The following is a 12,616-nucleotide window of genomic DNA, read 5'->3' on the forward strand; positions in this document are numbered from 1 at the left end:
TGTGTTTTACAAGAATATAAAAATATATATGTACAGGAAGAATAAATCTAGAATATATGTAAAAAAATAATGAAAAAAATACTTTAAAAACAAGAAACAATACAATAAAAGTACAATATATTTGAATTAAAAAGGTGGAAGAGCTGTGAAGAGCTGATAAGGAGCCAGCAGGTGAACGTCTGCTGCAGATGCTTGATGGTGGCTTCACTCAGACGGATGATATACAGGAGAGAATAAAGCCTGAAGGTGTAAACATCACATGCATGCAATGCTAAACAGAAGCAAATGAAGGAGCCAGGAAGCAGCAGGGGTTGATGGTCATGCAGCACACTGCGGGACAGGTTTAACACCTGTGAGGATGAGAGTGTGTGTGTGTGTGTGTGTCCTTTGTTCGGGTGTTACAGGTGTTAAATATCCAACCTGAGCTCCACGTAGCCTCAGGGACTGTGAAACTGATCCACACATTGCATGAAAGCACAATTAAGATTCTACCATGCAGGTATTTGCAGTATATATTTGGATTTCGGATACCGATAAACGTGCGTTTCACCCCGGGTCGCCCAGTATTTCATCCTGACAGACAAAACACTGAGTGTCTCGTGATCAAAGAGCAGAGGATTGCCCTCTGAGGATCACACACAGCCTCGGCGTATCACATAATCACAGAGAGGCAGTGAGAGCACGGATGCAGGCTTCCATTCAAACACTGCAGCCTGAAGGGTTGCACTGCAGCTGGGGGAGCAGAATTACACGCTATTGATGGTTCATGTGGGAGCGGCAGGGAGGGACGAGCGGCATGAAAGGAGCCGGACTTTCAGCTTCTGTTAGTTCAGACGACATTTGTCACCAGAAAACACATTTACCACAAGATTAAAAGCAGTAAGTGGTGGAAGAAGTACTCAGATCTTTTAATTAAGTAAAAGTACAGATGCCATAGTGAGTAAAGTACAAAGATATTCATCATGCACACCCATTTCAGAATAATATAATATTATTGGAGTGTAACGTTTGATGCATTAACGTTGCATGTTGGTCGGCATTAGTTAAAATAGTTAAATAAGCTTATTAACACGGCCAGTGAGAAGAAAGCTACCGCCCTGCATGCACCTTTCAGTCTGCAGAAAATGTTTAAAAAAGGAACGGATGTAAGAAAGTGTCAAAGCCCACACATTTCTAAATGCAGGCAGGGAGGCGCCGCAGGATAAATCCAACTCACCTCAGTAAACTCACTCTTTTAGGAGGACATGTTAAAGTGCAAATTATAGCAAGCACTTTCCCACTGATGGGAGTTTCACGAGCACAAGGTCACTCGGAGGAAACTTCCCTTTTGTAACAAAAATAATATTAGTTTCACTGAATTAAGAAACTTAAAATCTAACAGGATAAGAGGAAGCAGCTGGCCTGGACTCACACAGTCGAGAGGAACTGTTCTGCAGCAGCAGCACAATAACAGAATTGTTGGAGATATAGAGTCACTAGCCCCACACACACACACACACACACACACACACACACACACACACACACACACAGTTTAATTCAATTCAAAGAGATTTATAGGCGAGATAAGATTTTCTTCCCCTGCCAACACAATCTCGCTCCCTCCCCCTCGCCGTCTCTCTTTCCTAAACAGACTCTATCTTCGTTTGAAATAATAATCTTCATGTAGATAAAGAAGAAACATAAAACCTCAGTGAGCACATGAGCTCACTGTTTAACTTGGGAGTTTTGTTATCACAATAAAAAACTAAATCTTCTGTTTTCTTTTCTTCTCTGAGGTCCGTCAGCGTGCGTTCAGCTGACGGCAGATCTGTGTGTTGGATTTAGCCCACAGTGAAGTCAGTGTTGAAGTAGCATGAATGCTGAATGTTTGTCATTTACACTGAGCTTCTACCCCGACCGGTCGCTATCTTAGGACGACATGGATAAGGACAGGATCCAAGATAAGAGCAAACACACACACACACACACACACACACACACCCTGATACAGATCTGCTTTCCCCTGAACCTCCCACAATCTAAGCAGAAACATTACGTAGAATGACTTTAGATTTGAGGTTTGACTTCCTGACACACTGTTCCTGACTCTTGTGCACTGGATTAAGATGGGTTGTATTGTGTGATGAGTTTTCATAAATATAAACACACCCTTTAATTCACACTGAGCTGACTTTCACACGAGATTACAAGAAGTGCATCTCTCTCTTTAACCCAGTCAGGCCCCAATCACACCAAGACCTGTCGCTAGAAACACTTCGCCAGCAAAACCATTGTTTCCCCCTTGGTTTCCTGGCAGGCGCTCCTCTCACGCAGCGTGTAGCGTTTGTCTAGCTGCGCATAGAAGTTTAAATATTCCTAACTTTTCACAGCAAGCTGCAGAGTTGCAACACCTGCTGCGTCACAACATCGGGGTTGAAAGGTCAGCCACATCGACAGTAAAGCTACTGTGAGGGAGTTATCACCAAACCTTCCTCCTCGTCATCGCAGCATCAGGATTGAACCGCCCGAGCACCTTGGACAAAAAGGATGAAAGCGGCACAGCTGTCGTGTTGCACGTTTCAAACGTCCCCTAAAGCTGCATCTCTAAACCAGCACCTGTTGTGCACAAACACAAACTAATGATTTGATCACAGTTCGCCTTTTTAATTCTTACTTCAACATGTTCTGCACAAAGGCTCCTCAGAGGCGACGCGGGGCTCAGCTGGCTGTAAATATAAAACATGTTAGCAGCCCTGTCGGCCATGTTGGGACATGTTAGGAGACAAAAATGAAGGAAATCAATGGGGCTCGTCTGCTGTTGGGTCTCTAAGCCGTCGGCTGGTGTCCTGTTTCTGCACCAGGCAGCTGATGATGGGGGAGCTTTTGTCTGTCAGACCTGCATCTGACCGAGGAGTTAATCCTTCACAATCCACAAAGATTACAGCGTTATTCTAGCTGCTATAATTCATCTCTCTGCTACTGCCTTTCAGTCTCTTTGTCTCCCACTGTCTGTTATTAACGTAGGCGATGGATCAAATTATACAAAAGTCATCATATGCTTCTGTAGCTGCAGGTTGTGTGACAGCAGAGTGTGTGTTGGCTCTAAAAATACAACAATGAGAAGCTCTCAGTTCAGACTTTAATGCTTCAAATCTGTCTGAGGCCATAAATCTTATAATGTTTATCCTTCTTGTTCAAGCAGCAACTTATAAACTCTTTGCAATGCGTCTGTGTTCAACATGTGTTTTTGTGATTCTCACTATTGTTTCTTTTACCACTTTGGAACGTGTTTCCTCTTGAACACTGTTTTGTTTCTTAGTGGTTTGAAAGTTCTTGCAAACTGTTTGACAACGTTACATGTCTGATGTGTACTTTGGTCTTCAAGACTTCATTAAATAAACTTTATGATGCTTATATTTAGAGAATAATTTAAAGCCAAGACATCTTGTTTTTGTGGCTGCACCACCAAAGTGTCCACCATGTGTTTTGTCTGAAATTCAAAGCAGCACTAATTGATTTTTTTCTAATCCAGCAGACACAGAGCTACGTTCGTGTTGTATATAATATATTAGATTATATTTAAAGTTTTGTTTGCGGCCAACCGATCAAAGCAAGCCCCAATATTCTCTCTCTTTTAGCTGTTTTGGTCTCCACCAGCTCTTTAGCTGCTAAATGCACTAAAGACAGTAAAATTGCGCAAATAAGAAAAACAATGAGCTAAAAGAAGCTAAAAACAAGCCAGACATCCAACTCTTATTCCTTAGTTAATGCGCTTACTGTTATTGGCTTTTAAAATACTAAACTTATGTTATTACAGCGTGTGATTTTGACTGATTCAGCGACTTTGTGCATCTGCTTCTTCTGCAAAACAGACATTTGGCTTTTATGTATGTTTTATCTCAACAAGTTGTTTTCTCTCAGACGCTTCCTCTCCTGTGCGTTAAATAGGCGGCTGATTAGAGGACTGGAGGAAAGGGAGAGATACACGAAGAGGAAGAGACGGATGATAAGCAGATGGTGATGTTTGTTGACAGGAAGAACAGTATGAAAACAGATGTGTGATAGTGAGGAGACGGTTGAGAGGTATCCAGAATCTCAAAAGCAGGATTATTTTTAAAAGAAGCTACACCGTCGATGAGCAGTTAGAGGGTTTGGTGCCTCGCACAACAGCACCCCAAGAGCCTGGGCCAAAGATTGGACCAGAAATGACTAAAGAACATCCTTTAAGGGAATTTATTCTCATGTTTTATGGCCCCAGAATGATCTAAATGTTTTTCAGAGGCTTTAATAATGACTTGAGATTATAATTTTGATGGAAAGTGAGTTTATTAAGCTATACAGCCAGGAGACAGTTAGCTTAGCTTAGCTTAGCATAAAGACTGTAAACAGGACCGAATGTCCGACATATAACTCTCCGTAAAATCACAAATTGTCGCTTTTACGCTCCGGTTTTGTATTAAATAAACAAAAGAGATGTATTGTGTTGATTACTGAGGTTAAAACGTGCTGGTAGGCAGATTATCTTATATTCGGACAGAGCCAGGCTAGCTGTTTCCCCCCGTTTACAGTCTTTAAGCTAAGCTAACCATACCATCTGCTGTCCGTCATATTTACGGTATCAATCTTCTACATCCCCCTAATGTCAAACTATTCCTTTAATATGCAGTCAAGAAAATAAAACTAAATTAATTACATTTAACCACCAAATTCAAAGACTAAATCTATCAGTATTTGTCTTAAAAAACTATGAAGACCATAAACTATAACCGTAGTCTGTGTGTGTGTGTGTGTGTGTGTGTGTGTGTGTGTGTGTGTGTGTGTGTGTGTGTGTGTGTGTGTGTGTGTGTTGTAAGGTTGTGTGGAGGTGAACCATCTAGAATGACATTGTGTGTGTGCTTTCTTTCTAACCCTGAATGATTTAGCGGCTACAGTTGTGACTCTGGGGACTGTTTGTGTTTTATTGAACTACATTTCATATTTTTCCAACTGACGAAGAACATCTGTTTATTTATGTCTCGTAAGTCAAACACAAACAACTACACATGAACAAACTCAGGGGGAATGATTAGAAACAGACGAGGAGATCCTGTTTAATCACTTGAGTGCTGTTTATCACAAAGACACAGCTAATGCTAATGCTAACGCTAACGCTAACGCTAATGCTAACGCTCTCTCTGTCAGTAAATCACAACTGTTTAAAGAAAACCCTCCCAGACTCTACTTTCTAAGAACTGTTCTAGTTCCAGGTAAGTTTTAACAGGTTTTTATCAGCCGAGAGTCTAAGCAAAGCAAACCAAATTACATATTTAGATAAAACTAACGCGCCTAGAATTAAAAATGTTCTTCACTATATCACAACACAGTCAGTGTGTCCTGCTAAAGTTAATGTTACGTAATTCTAAAGCTGAAAATACTGCATCCCTGGACGCACGATGGCACACATGACATACATTCTGTATCCAGATGTTTTTGTGGTAATGTATAAACAAAACTGCATTTCCATCCGTCCAGATCCTGGAGGACATGAAGGTCTTTAGTGGGAACTGTGTGCAGGTAAAACTGAGGACACATTTAGATATTCATTTTATATTTCCATGCAAACTCCATCAGCGCATGAAGAACATGAGATGTGGTCAAAAGCTGGTGAACTGAATGGAGTTAAAACTATTTTTGTCAAACTTTGTGATGTTTATCTTCATTTAACTACAAGAGAACAAGGTGGCTTTCTTATATTTAATATGAAAGAGTGTCTATATAGTTATTATTGAGAAATCCTTATAAGATTTATTATACTGTTATTCATAAGGACAGTTTGCGTGTCTAGTTTACGCAATTTTAAGTTTGTTTTGCGTGAAATTAAACGCCCTCGTTGTCACATACAGACACACGGTCAAGACATTGTCGTGTTATTCAAACGCCACTAAAACCAGGCTGAATGAACCTCCTCATACGTTACAACATTTACTACAAAATAAAAGTTTGTGCACTAAAACAGATCTGATTTACACATTCTACTTTTACCGTTCTAATTTCAAATTAAGAGCATACTTTTAGATAATCCAGGATTAAATCCCTCCTGAAACTGCGTTTAAACAACGAAATTAGCCGGATAATAATTAACCGGATCATCTTATCTGTAATTACAGCTTGTTAGTTCAGACACATTTGAAGAACAGGCTGTTATTTAGCTTATTTGAATGTTTTGGTTTAGTAAATCCTGTTTGTATCCCCCCCCCCCCCCACACATTCACATGTTCTGGTGGCAGAAACCCGACAGGTGTTGTGCGACAGGTGACACTAACTGTTACATAAGACGTCAGATCGCAGAGATACTAAAGTCTCATGTCTTAGAGACAAAACACGAGTTTTGAAACACAAAGAAGAGGAAAATGTTCCCACACTGGAAAAAGTTGTTTTCCAAGTTTTACTGCATTTTTCTTTCCTGCTGGTTTTTCTTGCGAGTGCGACTTCATTGTAGAGTTCCCAGTAGCTGTTAATGAGTAACCGTAACACCCCAGAGGGCAAACACATTAACATTCCTCCTTTATTTAAATGTGCTTTCTCTTCTCTCCTTCCTACTGAGTTTCAGTGAAGCGGAAAATACTGTTTTAAAGCAATAAAAGCATTATGGGATGGATGAAATGTGTAATTCTGAGGGGGGTCACAAGATAAATGATAAAGACAATTTAATTTACAAGTAAAATCAAAAGTGAAGTCGAGTCTAAAGCATCAACATAGGGTCCGTGACCCCCAGAGGGTCCTCAGGGTTCCTGCGAGTGGTCGCCAAATTATAGTTTGATGTCTACAAAACATGAATCCAACATATGATCAGCAAAGATAAATCGGTTATACATAACGGAGATCTAGATAGCTACGTGTTATCACAAACCTCAAGAGCAGAGCATTGTGAACTTTACACTCCGGCTGTTGAGCTCTTTAATCTGACATCAGTCGGACCCGCCGGCGTTAATGAGTCTCCATTAGAGCCGAAACATTCCTCCCTCTCCAGACTCCATGTTTACTCTGCCGCCCGCCATCCGCTTTGTTTTCTCTCCTCTCGCTCCGCCCGTGTTTATCTTTCCCAGCAGGACAGGAAGTGGACCCCATCACCAGTTATTCTCCGTCAATCATTCACCGCTGCTCCCTTTGGCCGAGCCAATCACACGGCAGGAGAGGGCGACGTGTGACTCACTGTACAGAAGGTTTCCGTTTAGTCAGATGAAATGAGTCTTTTTCATTGGTTTCCATATTTATTGTTGCTATATGATTTCTTTCCACTTTTTAAGCGCAAAGTTTTTGTAATTGCAACTTCAATCTGTGTTTTTCTCCTGATCCTCGCTCATTTTCAGGTCGTGGTCGACGACTAGCGCGGCTCGTTTTGGTTGTTTGATGAGTTAATGAGATGATGGTAAGTGGTGGGTTGCTGTGCAGACAGAGCCGACACATTTAGTACCTTAAATTCAGAGTAAATTATTTTATATGTTTAATTGTTTTACTTTTGTATAAAGCAGCAGAAGAAGTTGGCGCATGACGTTCCTCTTCCTCTCCGACATGTTTCACGCGGCTCCTCTTGATGCAACAATTACCTAATGTATTGTTCAGAAATGGTCCCAACGACCACAGAGTTCAGGAGTTCTTGTTTTAAGGCCGGCTGATTGAAGTGACTGCTGATGATATTAGTCGCTCAGTAGTTAAACACAGAGTGTGAGGTTTGTCTCTGTACCAACACGAACAGGGTTTAACATTTTAAATCTCATCTCTGGAGTCCAGTGTACTGAAAACATATTTTGGTAAAAGAGAAGCTGGTTTATTTTATTACACTCACAGGAGATTCCTGCTTTGTCTATAAACACAGAGGATCTATAATATAACATCTCACTGACCCATAAAGTCATATATATATATATACATCTATAGTTTAACAGAGAGGGGAGGAAGTTTGACAATATTAATGGATAAAATCTGAAACATTTTGGCTAAATGCTAACGTCAGCATGCTAACATGCTCACATGCTAACATGCTCACGTTTACCATGTTCACCGTCTTAATTCAGCTTGTTAGCATGCATGCTAACATTCACTTAGCACTACAGTGCAGCTGAGGCCGACGGGAAAAGTCATACTTTTGCAGGTATTTGGTCATAAATCAAAGTTTCGATGAAATCTGAGCTCACACACCAACACACACCAACACACACTCTGCAGGGAGGATCCTCTCTCTATGAGAGCTTGTGTTGTCTCATGGCTGCTTTAATGTTATTATCTCAGACTTTCAGTTTCTAGACGGCTTCTCCACCACAAACCGCAGACAGTCACAAACACTGTGAGAACTGTGTGCGGCCCTTTTCAACGCCTCAGCATCTTTTAAAGGAGGAGAGACAGAAATACTGTAGTAGAAGAAGAAGTTTCAAGTTGCAGGAAAGGCTGATAGAAAAACAAGCATCCTATTCCATCAACATTCAATCCAAAGAGACGAGAACGGGGAGGATTTTATGAGCATATGTTTGCATTTTGAGAATAAAGTCAACATTTCTAAAATAATGTCGACATTTCAAGATCAAAATCAAACTTTTGTAAGTCAATCAAACTCCCAGCGTCGGTGCAAATACTGACTTTATTCTCAAAATGCAAAATATAAACAAATATTCCTCCTTTATATACCCATTTATTTTCACTTCTAAGAACATGCATACACACACTGCACACGTCCTGCAGCTGATCTGCAACCACACACACTCTGACCCAGCTGCAAACACACCAAAAATGTATTTTTAAGAAATAACTGACGCCACCTAAAAACCCACAGCACTGTACTCAGCACGACTCAGCACTATCAGAGTGTGTGTGTGTGTGTGTGTGTGTGTGTGTGTGTGTCTAATCCTCCTCATAAGCCAGTGACGACTGACAGATGCAGTTTCTTAATGAAACAAGTATGAACAAGTATCATGAGTCAAATGTTTACGAGTGTGATCACGTTACAGACATGAATACACACTCTGTTAAAGTTACTGAAGCACACAGAGATACAGTTGTGTCATATCGTAATACAGCCTAATGTGAACCAGAGCTGCTGCACACCCAGCTGTCTCCTAGGAATTATACACACACACACACACACACACACACACACACACACACACACACACACACACACACACACACACACACACATACAGGCCATTCTTGGTGAGTGATGCATTATGGGTGTGCATACTGACTTAGGGTCCAATGTTTTATTATTATAAATATTTGTATTTATTTATTTTCATTCTTTTATCTTATTTTGAAAATACTTCTATAGAGATCTCTTTTATGTTAGCTCTTCTAAACTGTCTTAACTTCTATTTTTATATTTGTTTTAACTTCTCTGTGCAGCACCTTGAACATAACTCTTTATACATAATTATAAATTAATAACTGGCGGCTGTTTATTTTCTTGAATAATCATTTGGTCTGTAAAACGACATTATTCCTAAAATAATACAGAAAATACTTCAAAGTTATTGTAATAACTTTACTTTTATTATTCACCAGCTAAACGTTTGAGAGCATCGCCCTCTTGTGGAGATGAACTGCACTACACCACAGCTCTCTGAGTTTCCCAAAATATATAAAATATATAAAATATATAAAATATATAAAATATATAAAATATATAAAATATATAAAATATATAAATATATTAAATATATTAAATATATTAAAAATATTAAATATGAATTTATTAATTAAATTAAATGTATTTATTTTCTCATTTAAAAAAAAAAAACAGTGTCGAACTTTGTATAAAAATATAATTTAAACAAAACATCAGCATGTTTTTAAGTAAAATGATCTCCATCTATGTTGATTTCTTTGGCTGGATGGCCAACAAATATAGATTTTATTTCCTAAGCAGAATATGTTGTACATTTGTAAAGTAATGAAATGTTTTGAGCACTGAAACTGTATTTTTGGTGTCTCACTTTGTGTGCATGGGACGAAAATAAAGAAAAATCAATCATACAATATAGAAAGAAACAGGAATTGAAGATGACGCACACACACGCACTCACACACACACACACACACACACAGTGTACTCACGTGTGGCGGTGTGTTGTTGTTGATCTGGTCCTGACTGACGGGGGAAGCTGCAGGATGACAATCCAGTGACACTCGGTCGCGACACGCAGCGTGACACGTGTACTTACAACCTGCAGAGACAGGAAACGATACACGACTGTAACACAAGTGGAAGTAAAGTGCAGGTGCGCAGGTGTGCATGAACACCTGTGGGTCTGTAACGTCTACGCAAATAATCTTCTGATACCGACAGTCAGTCGAGGTCAGAGCTCACGTTTGCAAAATGAAAACCAGCAGCATGCAAATCCTGTCTCACGGAGGAAAGTGTTTCAAAGCAAGGTCGTGCAGGATTTAACCTTCAGAACATTATTCATTATTCATAACGTCCCCGCTGAGATTTAAAATACCAAATACTCATGTTGCTGTGTGTCCTTTTATTTTGTTAAATTAAGTTATTTAAAATGTTTAAAAAGTCCTAAATACAGACGCAAGTAGACAAAGTTAGAAAAATAAATACCTCAATGTGTATTTTGTACACACACACACACACAGACACACACACACACACACACACACACACACACACAGACACACCCTACCTGGCGACCTCTTTTTCACGTGCTGTCCCACTTTATCCGACAGTTTGCACATGGCCGCTCCCATCTCCCATCTTCATCTTACACACAACTCAACACCCTCTGCGCACACACACACACACACACCCCCGCGCACACACACACACACACGTGCAGGAGTAAATCCCACGCTCTCGCCCTGCAGTCTTCTTCGGGTGTTTTCTGCTCCACATTCAGACTCCAGGTGCTGATCTGCGTGGAGCCTCCACTCTCTCTGTTTCCCCGTCGATGTTGTGCTGAGTGGCTGATTTAACAGTCAAATGGAGGCCACAGTGTGACGGACACACAGACAGGGGGGGGGGGGAGGGGGGGGGCTGGTGGATGTAGGACTGCTGACTCAGTCGTCCACATCACCCTCCCTCTCCCCTCTCCGCTTCTCTTTGCTCTCTTACGCAGCTTGTTATGACTGCGTCCTGCTGCAGCTCTGCCTCATTCATCCTCTTCACAATGAACTTGATCCCCAGAGGAAGAGATTCAAACATCACATGATGCACACGGCTTCTCACTCCTGGGGGAGGAAAAACTATCCTGACCCCCCGAGGATGGATCTCCACGACTTTGGAGAAGCCAGCGAGAGGAAACTAGATTTAATATAAACAACCAAACAACAAGTGCAGCCGACGAACAATAATCCTGAACTCAAACATCACAGACTCGTTTATTTATTTACAGACGTGTTGCAGCCTCACATTACATCATCTCTCCCTCTGCTCTTCCTCTCTCTCTCCCTCTCCTCTTCCTCTCTCTCCTCCTCTCTCTCCCTCTCCTCTTCCTCTCTCTCCTCCTCTCTCTCCCTCTCCTCTTCCTCTCTCTCCTCCCTCTCCTCTTCCTCTCTCTCCTCCTCTCTCTCCCTCTCCTCTTCCTCTCTCTCCTCCCTCTCCTCTTCCTCTCTCTTTCCTCCTCTCCCTCTCTCCCCTCCTCTACCTCCCCCTCCTCTCTCTCTCTCCCTCTCTCTCTTTCCTCCTCTCCCCTTTGTCTCTCTCTTTCCTCCTCTCTTTCTCTCTCTCCTCCTCTCCTCTTCGTCTCTCTCTCTCCTCTTCCTCTCTCTCTCCTCTTCCTCTCCTCTGTCTCTCTCCTCTTCCTCTCCTCTTTCTCTCTCTCCTCTTCCTCTCTCTCCCCCTCTCCCTCTCCTCTTCCTCTCTCTCTCCTCTTCCTCTCTAACCTCTTCCTCTCTCTCTCCTCCTCCTCTCCCTCCTCTTCCTCTCCTCTGTCTCTCTCCTCTTCCTCTCCCTCTCTCTCTCTCTCCTCTTCCTCTCTCTCCCTCTCCTCTTCCTCTCTCTCTCCTCTGTCTCTCTCCTCTTCCTCTCCTCTCTCTCCTCTTCCTCCCTCTCCTCTTCCTCTCTCTCTCCTCTGTCTCTCTCCTCTTCCTCTCCTCTCTCTCCTCTTCCTCTCTAACCTCTTCCTCTCTCTCTCTCCTCTCCCTCTCCTCCCCCTCTCTCTCTCCTCTCCCTCTCCTCTCCCTCTCCCTCTCTCTCCTCTTCCTCTCTAACCTCTTCCTCTCTCTCTCCTCTTCCTCTCTCTCCCTCTGTCTCATGATAAAAGCTTTTCTCAGACAGCATCAATCGATCAGACTCCATCAGAGGAAACCGACACAAACTCTTTAACCTTTTATGCTTTTACTGTAGAGGTCAGATTTATGGTGCCTGTACTGTATAAATATGTAAACAGAGATTGTGAGGAGGGGGGGGGGGGGGGGGGGGGTCATTCCATGTAACGGTGAACAGAAACTAATCCTGACATGTTAACATCTTTAAGTTAAAAGATCTTTTGCTTTTCATACACGAAAACAACACTTCGTCTGTACCACCGCACAGTGCGCTCTTATTGTGAAACTCAGCGGGACTTCAGCTCCGAGGTCAAAGGTCAGAAAGCACAATGTGGACAGACTCCACTGTTTAGTGAAACTTTGTTTTAGCACAGGCTCTCTAATCAGG

At 41.6% G+C, this 12,616-nt stretch overlaps 1 protein-coding gene across 1 annotated transcript in view; it reads right to left on the reverse strand.

Annotated features, from left to right (window-relative positions):
• Window positions 1–7,058: 7,058 nt before the first annotated feature.
• The window catches only part of LOC115028287 (ras association domain-containing protein 5-like), a 10,808-nt gene continuing 5,250 nt past the window's right edge, over window positions 7,059–12,616 (reverse strand). The window contains exons 2-3 of the mRNA XM_029461961.1: window positions 10,069–10,178; window positions 7,059–7,173 (exon numbers count right to left, since the gene is read on the reverse strand). Coding sequence (XP_029317821.1) covers window positions 7,171–7,173; window positions 10,069–10,178 — 113 coding nt within the window. The 3' untranslated portion in view covers window positions 7,059–7,170. The remainder of the gene's footprint in view (window positions 7,174–10,068; window positions 10,179–12,616) is intronic.

The sequence above is a fragment of the Cottoperca gobio genome, chromosome 23 (genome assembly GCF_900634415.1).
Source record: "Cottoperca gobio chromosome 23, fCotGob3.1, whole genome shotgun sequence".
NCBI classification, from domain to species: domain Eukaryota; kingdom Metazoa; phylum Chordata; class Actinopteri; order Perciformes; family Bovichtidae; genus Cottoperca; species Cottoperca gobio.